At 44.5% G+C, this 15,256-nt stretch overlaps 1 protein-coding gene across 1 annotated transcript in view; it reads left to right on the top strand.

Annotated features, from left to right (window-relative positions):
• LOC140740315 (unconventional myosin-Vb-like) overlaps nucleotides 1-9,032 on the top strand; it is a 189,383-nt gene extending 180,351 nt beyond the window's left edge. The window contains exons 40-41 of the mRNA XM_073069469.1: nucleotides 5,778-5,858; nucleotides 8,197-9,032. Of these exons, the coding sequence (XP_072925570.1) occupies nucleotides 5,778-5,858; nucleotides 8,197-8,349 (234 nt within the window). The 3' untranslated portion in view covers nucleotides 8,350-9,032. The remainder of the gene's footprint in view (nucleotides 1-5,777; nucleotides 5,859-8,196) is intronic.
• The last annotated feature ends 6,224 nt before the right edge of the window (nucleotides 9,033-15,256 follow it).

Below are 15,256 nucleotides of genomic sequence, written 5' to 3'. Positions count from 1 at the left end.
GTGGGGAGGGGGGATGAAGTCACCAGCTTGGGAGGTGATGGGTGGAAAGGTAAGGTGCTGGAAAAGAGGGAATCTGATAAAGGAGAGTGGACCCTGGGGAAAGTGGAGGAGGGGCACCAGGGGGAAGTGATAGGCAGCTTGAAGGACAGAGGTAAGAGATCAGAGTGCGGAATTGAAGAAGACCGAAAGGGGAGGGGGCGAAATAAAATTACGTGATGTTGGCAAAATTGATGGTCTTGTCATCAGGTTGGAGGCTTTCTGTAGTTGCTGCCTGACATGCTGAGTTTCTCCAGCATTTTGTATGTTGTTCTGAACTTGCAGCATCTGCAGACTCTCATTGAAGTGATATTACATTGAAGAAATATAACCAGAATATGGGGGTGGTGGAGGTGAATGCTTGGATTGAGGGAAAATTCACACCAGAATTCCAATGTAAATCATAGCTGCTTTGCCCCATCCAGCATTGCAGAACCCAAGAACCCCTCTGTTCCTGAGGGAAGCAAACTCTATATCTTTGAATTTTCACTAGATTGTACGAGATTCAAATCACACTCAAAGTAATTTTACTATCAAAGTCACCATATGCCACCCTGAGATTCATTTTCTTGTGGGAATTTGCAGTAAATACAAAGAAACAAAAAAAAAACCCCAATAAATATTGGGAACATGAGATGAGGTTCTTGAAAGTGATCACGTAGTTTGTGGAAACATTTCAACGATGGCGTGAATGAAGTCAAGAGCCTGATGGTTGAGGGGCAATAACTGTTCCTGAACCTGGTAGTGTGGGTCCTGAGGCTCCTGTACTTCCTTCCTGATGGTTGAGGGGTGATAACTGTTCCTGAACCTGGTGGTGTGGGTCCTGAGGCTCCTGTACTTCCTTCCTGATGGTTGAGGGGTGATAACTGTTCCTGAACCTGGTGGTGTGGGTCCTGAGGCTCCTGTACTTCCTTCCTGATGGTTGAGGGGTGATAACTGTTCCTGAACCTGGTGGTGTGGGTCCTGAGGCTCCTGTACTTCCTTCCTGATGGTTGAGGGGTAATAACTGTTCCTGAGCCTGGTGGTGTGGGTCCTGAGGCTCCTGTACCTCCTTCCTGATGGTTCAGGGGTGATAACTGTTCCTGAGCCTGGTGGTGTGGGTCCTGAGGCTCCTGTACCTCCTTCCTGATGGTTCAGGGGTGATAACTGTTCCTGAGCCTGGTGGTGTGGGTCCTGAGGCTCCTGTACCTCCTTCCTGATGGTTCAGGGGTGATAACTGTTCCTGAACCTGGTGGTGTGGGTCCTGAGGCTCCTGTACTTCCTTCCTGATGGTTGAGGGGTGATAACTGTTCCTGAGCCTGGTGGTGTGGGTCCTGAGGCTCCTGTACCTCCTTCCTGATGGTTGAGGGGTGATAACTGTTCCTGAACCTGGTGGTGTGGGTCCTGAGGCTCCTGTACCTCCTTTCTGATGGTTGAGGGGTGATAACTGTTCCTGAACCTGGTGGTGTGGGTCCTGAGGCTCCTGTAACTCCTTCCTGATGGTTGAGGGGTGATAACTGTTCCTGAACCTGGTGGTGTGGGTCCTGAGGCTCCTGTACTTCCTTCCTGATGGTTGAGGGGTGATAACTGTTCCTGAACCTGGTGGTGTGGGTCCTGAGGCTCCTGTACCTCCTTCCTGATGGTTCAGGGGTGATAACTGTTCCTGAGCCTGGTGGTGTGGGTCCTGAGGCTCCTGTACCTCCTTCCTGATGGTTGAGGGGTGATAACTGTTCCTGAACCTGGTGGTGTGGGTCCTGAGGCTCCTGTACTTCCTTCCTGATGGTTGAGGGGTAATAACTGTTCCTGAGCCTGGTGGTGTGGGTCCTGAGGCTCCTGTACCTCCTTCCTGATGGTTCAGGGGTGATAACTGTTCCTGAGCCTGGTGGTGTGGGTCCTGAGGCTCCTGTACCTCCTTCCTGATGGTTCAGGGGTGATAACTGTTCCTGAGCCTGGTGGTGTGGGTCCTGAGGCTCCTGTACCTCCTTCCTGATGGTTCAGGGGTGATAACTGTTCCTGAACCTGGTGGTGTGGGTCCTGAGCCTCCTGTACTTCCTTCCTGATGGTTGAGGGGTGATAACTGTTCCTGAACCTGGTGGTGTGGGTCCTGAGGCTCCTGTACCTCCTTCCTGATGGTTGAGGGGTGATAACTGTTCCTGAACCTGGTGGTGTGGGTCCTGAGGCTCCTGTACTTCCTTCCTGATGGTTGAGGGGTGATAACTGTTCCTGAACCTGGTGGTGTGGGTCCTGAGGCTCCTGTACTTCCTTTCTGATGGTTGAGGGGTAATAACTGTTCCTGAACCTGGTGGTGTGGGACCTGAGGCTCCTGTACCTTCATCCTGATGGTTGAGGGGTGATAACTGTTCCTGAACCTGGTGGTGTGGGACCTGAGGCTCCTGTACCTTCATCCTGATGGTTGAGGGGTGATAACTGTTCCTGAACCTGGTGGTGTGGGTCCTGAGGCTCCTGTACCTCCTTCCTGATGGTTGAGGGGTGATAACTGTTCCTGAACCTGGTGGTGTGGGTCCTGAGGCTCCTGTACTTCCTTTCTGATGGTTGAGGGGTGATAACTGTTCCTGAACCTGGTGGTGTGGGTCCTGAGGCTCCTGTACTTCCTTCCTGATGGTTGAGGGGTGATAACTGTTCCTGAACCTGGTGGTGTGGGTCCTGAGGCTCCTGTACTTCCTTCCTGATGGTTGAGGGGTGATAACTGTTCCTGAACCTGGTGGTGTGGGTCCTGAGGCTCCTGTACTTCCTTTCTGATGGTTGAGGGGTAATAACTGTTCCTGAACCTGGTGGTGTGGGACCTGAGGCTCCTGTACCTTCATCCTGATGGTTGAGGGGTGATAACTGTTCCTGAACCTGGTGGTGTGGGACCTGAGGCTCCTGTACCTTCATCCTGATGGTTGAGGGGTGATAACTGTTCCTGAACCTGGTGGTGTGGGTCCTGAGGCTCCTGTACCTCCTTCCTGATGGTTGAGGGGTGATAACTGTTCCTGAACCTGGTGGTGTGGGTCCTGAGGCTCCTGTACTTCCTTTCTGATGGTTGAGGGGTGATAACTGTTCCTGAACCTGGTGGTGTGGGTCCTGAGGCTCCTGTACTTCCTTCCTGATGGTTGAGGGGTGATAACTGTTCCTGAACCTGGTGGTGTGGGTCCTGAGGCTCCTGTACTTCCTTCCTGATGGTTGAGGGGTGATAACTGTTCCTGAACCTGGTGGTGTGGGTCCTGAGGCTCCTGTACTTCCTTTCTGATGGTTGAGGGGTAATAACTGTTCCTGAACCTGGTGGTGTGGGACCTGAGGCTCCTGTACCTTCATCCTGATGGTTGAGGGGTGATAACTGTTCCTGAACCTGGTGGTGTGGGACCTGAGGCTCCTGTACCTTCATCCTGATGGTTGAGGGGTAATAACTGTTCCTGAGCCTGGTGGTGTGGGTCCTGAGGCTCCTGTACTTCCTTTCTGATGGTTGAGGGGTAATAACTGTTCCTGAACCTGGTGGTGTGGGTCCTGAGGCTCCTGTACTTCCTTTCTGATGGTTGAGGGGTGATAACTGTTCCTGAACCTGGTGGTGCGAGTCCTGAGGCTCCTGTACTTCCTTCCTGATGGTTGAGGGGTGATAACTGTTCCTGAACCTGGTGGTGTGGGTCCTGAGGCTCCTGTACTTCCTTTCTGATGGCAGCATCAGCAGGAAGAGAGCGTGGCCTGGATGCTGAGGTCCCTGATGATGGATGCTGTTTTCTGGTGACAATCCTCCGTGTAGATGTGCTCAATGGTGGACAGGGCTTTACCTGTGCTGGACTAGGCCATTACCACTACTTCTTGTGAAAAGATGCAACCAGATAAAGTGGATTAAAAATATTTGGATAAAATGGTTTTGAATGTGCATTAAATATTTTGGAAAATAATTTGAACACATGCAATCTGAAACTAGTTTATACATAGAACATTACAGCACAACATGGGCCATTCAGCCCACAATGTTGTGCTGACTTTTTAGCTTAAGAGCAATCTAATATTCCCATTTCTTAATCCATGATGGAAAGCTATGATAGAGTTTCTTAAATGCCTGCAATGTATCTGCCTCTGCCATCATCCTTGGCAGTGTGTCCCACACACCCACCACTTCCTATGTAAAGAACATAACTCTGGCATTTCTACCCCCCACCCATACTTTCTAATCACCTTACGATTGCGTCACATGTTGTAACCATTTCAGTCTGGGATAAAGTCTCTGTGTAGCTTCGGATGAACAAGTGACCTTGTAGCTTTGGTTCTTGCTTTATTTCCTGTGATTTTGAACAACCCCCATTGCTGTGATTCATGAGGTTGAAGGGATGTTTGGAGTTGAACCAGATGGACTGTGGAGTTATTTTTGCCAAATACCATCACCATTCCCTTTAGATGGAATCTTAGATTTTAATGGTTAGGAAGATTTGCAAATGAGAGAGAAAAAGTGGAAGTTTGAGAATAACAATAAAATAAAATATCTCCCGGGCTTTCAACTTTTCAGCAAAGTAGTAGCTCCCAAACTTACTATTTTTATTTTGAAGAATGACGAGATTTCATTCAAACCTATTGAATATTTAAAGTCCTAGCTAGAGTGGAGGTGGAGAGGATGTTTTCTATAGTGGGGGAGTCTAGGACCAGAGTGCACAGTCTCAGAATACAATAATGTTCTTTTAGAACAGAAATGAGGAGCAATTTCTTTAACCAGAGGGAATTCATTGCTACAGATGGCTGTGGGGGACCAAGTCACTGAATATATTTAAAATGGAAATTGATAGGTTCTTGATTAGTTGGGGTATCAAAGGTTATGTGGAGAAGACAGGGGAACGGGGTTGAAGGAAATAATAAAATGGGAATGCTGGAGTGGCTTAATTCTGCTCCCGTGTCTCATAGTCCAAAACCATTTGGAGAAATGGGCCATTCCCATATCCATGGTAGCGTGAGTGGAATAGACAGCTCATGATGCTGGGAGATGTGTATTGCAGGTGAAACTTGGTTTCCCATTTCTGCAGAAGAGTTGTGGAATCTCAAACACTTCTCAGTCTGCTGAGAAAGGCCAAGAATGGCAAGTTTTGGACATTATTTAGTGGCCCAAGTTGAAGGTGTCTTTGCCAGATGTGAGACTTCACCTTGATCTGGTTTGCCTCCACATACCCATTACACAAAGCAAGGGCACCAATCTACACATCTGTGCTCTGCAAAGCTTGTGAAATCCTGCATTGGATAGTGCTCGTCAATCTTCCTGCTTTGCCACACCCACGGCAGGACTGGCATCGTGTTTAAACTGATGTACTCTGTACGCCAGAGTCACCATCAAACACTACAGCACAGAAACAGGCCCTTTGGCCCATCTAATCCGTGCCAAACTATTATGTTGACTAGCCCTATTGACCTGGACCATAGTCCTCCATTCCCCTTCCATCTGTACACCTATCCAACTTTCTGTTAAATGCTGAAATCGATCCCACATCCCACACTGTGCTGGCAACTTGTTCCACACTCTCAACGGCCTTTGAAGAAATTCCCCCTCTTAAATGTTTCAGCCTTCACACTTAACCCATGACTTCTATTTGTAGTCTCAGTGTTGAAGTAAAGTTTCCAAGTTGTGCTCATGGGCCCCGAACTCTTTAAAGACTTGTGGAAGAATAATGGGCTCATGCGGTGTTTCTCGTGCGAGATGTGTTCAATAAATATGCATTTGGTTTTGCTTTGATATCTTCATCCTTACTTCTACTCCTTTATGTCTCAACTTGAAACAGATTGTGAAGATTCTGACCCTTTATACACCTATGAATGAGTTTGAGGAGCGTGTGACTGTAACGTTTATAAAGACCATTCAGGTTGGTTTATTGCATTTATCTCGTTCAACAAGAAATCTTCATTTTTCTTGATTAGTGCAGCTAGCTCGATTCAGAAATTGTATTTGGATCATTTGGGTACTTATTTTTTGAGAGAATCAGAATCAGACTTTAATCGCCAAGTACCTATGCACATACAAGGAATTTACTTCCGGCGGATGTTGTCTCTCTGCTCATAACAATAATAATGATAAATATAAATGAAAATATAGATTATACATACAGGTAGTGCAATCCAAGTAATAGTTAGCTGACAGTTAACCGGCAGTTAACTGTTCAGCAAAGTGACCGCATTAGGGAAAAAACTTCTCCAGTGCCTATTAGTCTTAGTCTGGAGGGATCTGAAGCGCCTACCAGACGGAAGCAGATCAAACAGTCCATGCGCAGGATGGGAGGAGTCCTTTATGATGTTCCCCGCCCTCTCGTCAGGCAACCCCCTGCTCAATTTAACCCTAACTTAATCATGGGACAATTTACAATGACCAATTAACCTACTACCCCGTATGTCTTTGGACAGTGGGAGGAAACTGGAGCACCCGGAGGAAACCCACATGGTCACAGGGGGAACGTACCAACTCCTCACGGACCGGGGAGAATGTGCCAACTCCTCACGGACCGGGGAGAACGTGCCAACTCCTCACAGACCGGGGAGAACGTACCAACTCCTCACAGACCGGGGAGAACGTACCAACTCCTCACAGACCGGGAAGAACGTACCAACTCCTCACAGACCGGGGAGAACGTGCCAACTCCTTACAGACCGGGGAGAACGTACCAACTCCTCACGGACCGGGGAGAACGTACCAACTCCTCACGGACCAGGGAGAACGTGCCAACTCCTTACGGACCAGGGAGAACGTACTAACTCCTTACTGACCAGGGAGAACGTACCAACTCCTTACAGACAGGAAGGAATTGAATTGTTTATATCTAAGCAATTTAATTAATTAAACACAATTTCCTTTTAAAATGAAATAGACGAAGGACTGGCATTGGGGTCTGAGGATTTTGGGGAGCAGAAGTGAAGTTTTCTTTGGGCAATTGGTACTTTTGCTGGTAACAGTGAATTTTATCCCTCTACCTGGGGCTCTTTAAAGGCAAAGATGTCCTGCAAATGGAAAAATTATCTTTATTCCAGCAAATGCTGTCTTCATCAAAAGAAATTTCTGGAAGTTTTATTTATTTAAAGCAATTAGTATTTCATGGAGCAACAGTAATATTTTGCAAATGTTCACATCTGTTGCATTCATTTTTCAATAGTGGACTCTCATGAAGTATAATTGGGTTATATCTATGAAATGAGATGGTTGGCAGGAGGGGGGATATTATGAAGCCCTTGCATTTGAATAGAGTAGACTTAACAGTGAAAATATACTTTATATCTAGATCAACCAAACTTCCAAATACTTCATAATTGCTTCCCTCACCAATCTCATTCCTAGGAAGTTTATCCATTTGTACATGTCTGTTTTTCTTTAAAGATGAAAGATCCAAAGATTAGATTTGTTACATGTACATTGAAGCACACGGTATGAGGATGGTGTTGGGAGAGCTTGCAAGTGTCGCCTTGCTTTTGGTGTCAACGTAGCGTGCCCACAATTTACTGACCCTAACCTGTGTGTCTTTGGAGTGTGGGAGGAAACCCAAGTACCTGGAGGAAACCCACAGTGTCACAAGGAGAGTTCCTCACCAACAGTGGGGGGAATCGAACCCCATTATAGGCGATCGCTGGCGCTGTAAAATGATTACTCTAAGCACCATGCTGCTGTGCTACTTCCAAGTGGACCACCAAGCTGTCATATAAAGTCCAGTTAATTTGTTTTTTGTTTCAGTACAATTGGGTGTTTGTCAGCACTAAATATATCGCTAAGATTCAAGATTGTTTAATATCATTTCCAGTATGCAGGTGTAAAGAGATGAAATATTCATTGCTGTGGATCACAAAAGAACACAGTAAGATAAAGAACTCAATAATTAAAACACGATAAATATAAATACATAAGATAGTTTGTATCCATTGGTTGTTTGTTTTTAAAGTGATGCTAGGAGTGCCTGTACGTAAGGTGACTCTGACAGGAAATGATAAAGTTGTGTTGGTGGGTGGTATGGTGGGTTTGTGAGTGGTGGTGTTGATCAGCGTTACTGCCTGGGGAAAGTAACTGTTTCTGAGTCTGGTCCTGGTGTGGATGCTACGTAGCCTCCTCAATGAGAATGGGACAAACAGTTCATGAGCTGGGTGGGTGGGATCCTTCATGATGTTACTGACACTGACTAAGATTGAAAATTGGCCATTTACTTTTACTACACTTGTCTTCCCCAGAATCGATTGGTGGGCAGAAGTCCAAGTCGACAGCTGTTGATGGAGCTGAAGCATGTGTTTGCTGTAAACTTCCCTATTATTCCTTCTCCCATGAACCTGGAGGAGATTAGAATCCCTGAGGTCTTGCAGCTGGACTTCCTCAAGAGAATCTGAACATGTATCTGGATGATGAGTTCAATGGTGAAGCCTATTTATAACTGGCGAGGGTTATGTTTGGAAAATTACATATTTTTGCACTAATTGTGATTATATGCCACTCGTGAATCCAAAATATTTAATTGAATAGTTCAGTCCACTTTAGCAAAAGATATTTTAAACACATTCAACTGACAATTTTTATGACTTAATTGTAGATACAGAGGTACATAATTTGTTTGGTAATTAGTTCAGGCTTCTGGAACTGTTTAAAATATGGATTCAGCACTTTAGATAATTACTATGCATTCCTTAATCTTTTGCACACGTGTTTGGTGTGGCTGCACCTCAAATGGGCAAGCTAATGGAACTGGGTGGTTAACAATCAGTTATTTTATTTTCAGTTTTAGAGTCCTTTTATGGCATCTTCACTTGTGGAACTGGGCATTTGAGTTGGTGTGTTACTAATTTTACTCCTACACAGTTCTCTAGATCCTAAACAGCAAGTGGCTTCACCATAGAAGAAATAACTTCATTAAAAAGACTTTGGGATGGTTCTGTCATGTTTATAACTATTTGTTGCAAACTTATAATTAACATTTTAATTACTAAGAGGTTGTAATATTGGCAGAGTTTTTTGCACAAATGTAAATGTGAAAATATATTTAATGTGGAATTTAATGCATCCTTTCATTAAAGAGAAAGACACCATCAACTGTCTAAGGCTAAAATTCAGACCAATTTGGTTCAAATTGTACTAATTTTGTAATGTGTGTATAATTGGTCCTAATTGCCAGGGTTCATTGTGCATGTCTAGTACCAGATTGTTCTATTTAATTACAGTAGATTCTGGTTAAATGGTCCATCAGTTAATTGGAACAGCTGATTATTTGGGACAACTCTTAAAGAACAAGAACTAATTGAGAAAATAGCTGGGATTCCCTTTGTTTATTTGGAACATGATTCCATTTAATTGGGGCAGGAGAACATTGCTGAACAGCTTCTAACTAGTGTCAGGTGTATGTGCTTGTATGGCCATTAGACACCACACCATGCTTTGACTGAACAGTTTTTAAATGGCATCAGTTGCGTGTGTCTGTTCTCAAAGCAGTGATTTTTGTCACAGGCAGTTGGTGCGAAAGGAGCAGTAAGACAACTTGGAACTGTTTTGCTAACTGTGGTTTCAAGCATTCAGGCACGGAGATGCCAGAAACGGGAGCAAAAATGAAACTATTTCACTGTTTCAAGTTAGGAGCTATGAAGCATTTGAAGGTCTCGACAATTATCTTGAATATTACAATGAAAATTAAGATTTGGAGGATGCAGTTGTCAAAAGCATTTGTATGAAGGAAGTCCATTATCTGCATGAGGTGTCTGTGCTGATTTTGTTTATTTATAGTCAATCAAAAGACCATGACAGTGTGTTGTCTGTCATATCAGACGATGGCAGTGAAACCCGTGGAGTTTTTAAAATAGAAAAGCTGTTCCACTGCTACAGTTCCATTCTCTTGAGCTCAGAAGTCCGGGCCCTGTGGTATGAGTAGTCGTCAGAAACTGGTGTCTTACTTGTTTGCAGTGGACGACCGTGACCTTCTATGCCTTGTCATGCCCTTCGCTCTCCATGAAACATCATAGAACCACCTTTTGGCCATTGGATCTCTTTGGTCTCATCTGCCGAAGCTGACTTCACATTGCTAGGACAGGTATGTCCCTAACTCGTCGGGGTATGAGGTCTGTATGTTGGGGGAATAGCCATTGTCACATGCAAATAGCTACCTGGTGGGGACCAAAGGTGAGTGAGGTACCTCAGAATGGACACAGCAAGCCCCTTCTCTAGAGGGGCTATCCTTCTGTACACTGGACGAATTCCTCTGTCAATAACTATTGGGAACTAATGCACAGTTTTATAGTACTATTGAAAGTGTTCTAAATTGGGCTGTATTTCATTCAAATACATAATTGGTTACTTGTTAAATGGTAGTTTGTCTTTTTTATATCTTTTTAACTATTTCCGTGAAACTTCAGCTAATTGGAACAGCAGCTTAATTGGGACAAAATGTTTTGTTCCCAGTGTGTCCCAATTAAACAGAATCCACTGTAATTGTAAATTTTGTAGACTGGGGGAGAAATATAGCTGTACTATTGCCTTGGCTCAAGAAGGCCCTTCTGACTGGCAATTATTTTTGAGACTTAAAGTTTATTTCTTTGAAAAAAAAAATGGATACATCCAGTTCAATTATTAATCAAAAACCTGCTAACGTAAGACTAGATTGTATCATATACAAGTATACATTGAAGAAGTTTTAAAAACTCGAGCATAAATTGAGTTTGAATCTAGATTTGTTTTGGTGAAAGCTATTACGAAGTTTTCTATCATACCATTTCAATAGACAGTCCTGCACTCCAATGAGTGATGGACAAGGATTTGCACTTTGCTTCCCCAAAATGAGTATTAAGTCCTGTTTTTTTTCCCCCTTGGTTATTATGGCACATCAATTCTGTGACCTAGATATTTCATTTTAAATCCTGTTGTGTCACCCAAGTTCAGATTAATAGGCTCTGGAGATTTTTATTGTAATGTGGATTTGGTATTTTGTATGGGAATTAAGACTGTTTTAAGTTCTCCTATGTTGTCTTAAAAGTGCAACACTAATTTTTTGAAATTTGGAGATGTTTGAGTAGACAGGGCAGTCTTTTTTTCTGAGTAGTATTTAAATAGTCGGAATCATAATATCACTGACGTATGCCGTGAAATGTTTTGCTTCTGTACCACCTCCCTGATGGTAGCAATAAGAAGAGGGTGTGTCCTGAGTGACGGGTGTCCTTAATCATGGATGCCACCTTTTTAAGGTGTTGCCTTTTGAAGATGTCCTCCTCGCTGGAGCTGGCTGAGTTTGTAACTTTCTCCAGCTTTTACTGATCCATTGTGTGGCCCCTCCACACCAGACGGTGATGCAACCAGTTAGAATGCTGGTGGCACAGTGCTCTTCAAGACAGAACTGATGAGATGTGAGGTTGGAGATTAGAATTTGCATTTACAGTTAATGCATCAATTTCCACAATTGCAGCTATCGGCTACAAAAGAAATTCTCATCATTGAGTATTAATCCTACTGTTAAATATACCTGTATTTTTTTGGTCCTGCTTTTGCCAGTTACCATAGCCACACCTTAGAAAACACAGGTGATCAGATAGAGCTTCCAGATTTTTGCAAAAAATACAAAGCACTATCTATGGTGCTGTACTTCATGCTGTTTAAATAACCCACTTTGTTTGCAACAAGAGCAGAGTTCATTGTCAGTCCCCTACAGCTGTGCTATGCACACCAGCAACTGGTGTGTCAAGATGTCTGTACTTGCACTTGTAGACACAGAGGTCTAGCACATGTACAAACCACTGGGCAAATCCTGTGATGTCCAGCTCCACACCTTTCATAATGTTGCTCCAAAATTCTAGAGGCAGCTTGCATACTGACAGAAGCTTTAGACTGTGCTCAAATGATCAGAATGCTTGTCCACTGATCCCTCTAACCTAGAGAGGGTGGCTGTCTCCATCAGCCTGTGAATGCCCCACTTTGTCCACTTAAACCCTTTGTAATTTCAGTGTCATTGGAGGAAACTTAATACAGTCAGATATATTTGTACGTTTGGGAATGGTTGCAGTTACCTGCTTTGTGGGGTGTATAGGTCATTCAGGAAGGGGTAGTTGTGGTGAACTACATATACCTGTCTGGACACGCCCCCCGCTGACTACTCCTGTGGCTCCTCCCACTGACCGTGGCTCCTCCCACAGACACCGGTATAAAGGTGATTGAGGCCTGAGCCCTGCCCTCAGTCTCCAGGATGTAGTATGGTGGTCAACTACTGCTTGTTCTTTCTTCCAGTCAATAAAAGCCGATATCTCGCCTCCCGTCTCAGAGAGTTATTGATGGTGCATCAATAGTACCTCTGGTGAAGGCGATTTTCATGTCCATTCCAGGGCAGCTCACTCATCTTTGGTCCCCACCGGACACTAGGCCCTCACCTGTGGCTCCAAGTAGCTGTTTGCATGTCTATCCCAGCAGGTGAGATGAACAGTGAAATCCAGTGGCCAAGAAGGCAGTTAGGTGATGCTCCGTGGAGAGCGAAGGGTATATTAAAGGCCAAGGGAGGCCCCAGTTAGTGATGGCTAGTGGGACCACTGGACTTGGATTTCTGATGGTTGAGGGAGTGGAACTGCCTCAGTGTGATGGCTTTTTCATTTTAAAAACTTCCTCACACAGGTCTCCTGTCAGTGTTGGATATGACATCGGCTTCATGGTAATCGTTTGTGTTGGTGTTGGTAACAGTGTTTTTATCATTGGATAGGGTTCTTTTCTTAGCATTACCCCATTGTATTTGGGATTTTGCTTCTGCCATGCATCAGCACTTCATCTTTCCTTGGGCCTCAGACCCTTCACCCCTTGAAACATAGAAAACCTACAGCATAATACAGGCTGTTTGGCCCACAATGCTGTGCCAAACATGTCCTTACCTTAGAAATTACCTAGGGTAACCCATAGCTCTCTGCTTTCTAAGTTCCATATACCTATCCAGGAGTCTCTAAAAAGACCCTATTGTTTCCGCCTCCACTACTGTCGCTGGCAGCCCATTCCACGCACTCACCACTCTCTGCATTAAAAAAAACTTGCCCCTGACATCTCCTTTGCACCTACTTCCAAGCACCTTAAAACTGTGCCCTCTCGTGTAAGCCATTTCAGCCCTGGGGGAAAAGTCCTCTGACTATCCACATGATCAATGCCTCTCATCATCTCTACACCTCTATCAGGTCACCTCTCATCCTCCGTCGCTCCAAGGAGAAAAGGCCAAGTTCACTCAACCTATTCTCATAAGACATGCTCCCCAAACCAGGCAACATGCTTGTAAATTTCCTCTGCACCCTTTCTATGGCTTCCACATACTTCCTGTAGTGAGGTGACTAGAACTGAGCGCAGTACTCCAAGTGGGGTCTGACCAGGGTCCCTTATAGCTGCAACATTACCCTTCAGCTATTAAACTCAATCTCACAATTGATGAAGGCTAATGCACCGTATGCCTTCTTAACCACAGAGTCAACCTGCGTAGCATCTTTGAGTGTCCTATGGACTCGGACCCCAAGATCCCTCTGATCCTCCACACTGCCAAGAGTCTTACCATTAATACTATATGCTGCCATTAAATTTGACCTACCAAAATGAACCACCTCACACTTGTCTGGGTTGAACTCTATCTGCCACTTCTCAGCCCAGTTTTGCATTCTATCAACGTCCTGCTGTAACTTCTGACAGCCCTCCGCACTATCCACAACACCCCTAATTATTGTGTCATCAGGAAATCTTCTCACCCATCCCTCCACTTCCTCATCCAGATCATTTATAAATATTACAAAGAGTAGGGGTCCCAGAAAAGATCCCTGAGGCGCACCACTGATCACCGGCCTCCATGCAGAATATGATCCGTCTACAACCACAATTTGCCTTCTGTGAGCAAGCCAGTTCTGGATCCACAAAGCAATGTCCCCTTGGATCCCATGCCTCTTTACTTTCTCAAGAAGCCTTGCTAAAATCCATATACACTACATCTACTGCTCTACCTTCATCAATGTGTTTAGTCACATCCTCAAAAAAATCAATCAGGCTCTTAAGGTACAACCTGCCTTTGACAAAGCCATGCTGACTATTCCTAATCATATTATGCCTCTCCAAATGTTCATAAATCCTGCTTCTCAGAATCTTCTCCATCCACTTACCAACCATTGAAGTAAGACTCACTGGTCTATAATTTACTGGGCTATCCCTATGCCCTTTCTTGAATAAGGGAACAACATCCACAACCCTCCAATCCTCTGGAACCTCTCCTGTCCCCATTGATGATGCAAAGATGCTCAGCAATCTCCTCCCTTGCCTCCCACAGTAGACTGGGATACATCTCATCCGGTCCCAGTGACTTATCCAACTTGATGCTTTCCAAAAGCACCAGCACATCCTCTTAATAACTACATGCTCAAGCTTTTCAGTCAGCTGTAAGTCATCCCTACAATTGTCAAGATCCTTTTCCATAGTTAATACTGAAGCAAAGTATTAAGTACCTCTGCTATCTCCTTCAGTTCCATACACACTTTTCCACTGTCACACTTGATTGGTCCTATTCTCTCAGATATCCTCTTGCTCTTCACATACTTGTAGAATGCCTTGGGGTTTTCTTTAATCCTGTCTACCAAGGCCTTCTCATGGCCCCTTCTGGCTCTCCTAATTTCATTCTTAAACTCCTTCCTGCTAGCCTTATAATCTTCTAGATCTCTATCATTACATAGTTTTTTGAATCTTTCATAAACTCTTCTTCTTGACCAGATTTTCAACAGCCTTTGTACACCATGGTTCCTGTACCCTACCATCCTTTCCCTGTCTCATTGGAACGTACCTATGCAGAACCCCATGCAAATATCCCCTGAACATTTGCCATATTTCTTCTGTACATTTCCCTGAGAACTTCTGTTCCCAACTTATGCTTCCAAGTTCCTGCCTGATAGCCTCATATTTCCCCCTCCTCCAATTAAATGCTTTTGGAACGCAGCTGACAAGCTCAAACCCCAACTAAACCCTTCACTCCAGGGAGATGCCAATCAATATTTGGGAACTTAAAATCTCCTACTATAACAACCCTGTTATTATTACACCTTTCCAAAATCTGTCTCCCTATCTGCTCCTTGATGTCCCTGTTACTATTGGGTGATCTATAAAAAAAACACCCAGCAGAGTTACTGATCCTTTCCAGAGATGCTGTAGACAATCCCTCCATAACTTCTTCCTTTTCTGCAGCCGGGACACTATTTCTGATCAACAGTGCCACACCTCCACCTCTTTTGCCTCTCTCTCTGTCCTTTCTGAAACATCTGAAGCCTTGCACTC

The sequence above is a fragment of the Hemitrygon akajei genome, chromosome 16, assembly GCF_048418815.1.
Source record: "Hemitrygon akajei chromosome 16, sHemAka1.3, whole genome shotgun sequence".
NCBI classification, from domain to species: domain Eukaryota; kingdom Metazoa; phylum Chordata; class Chondrichthyes; order Myliobatiformes; family Dasyatidae; genus Hemitrygon; species Hemitrygon akajei.
Note: the sequence above shows the minus strand (reverse complement) of the source record. Positions and strands in the feature narration are given on the sequence as shown.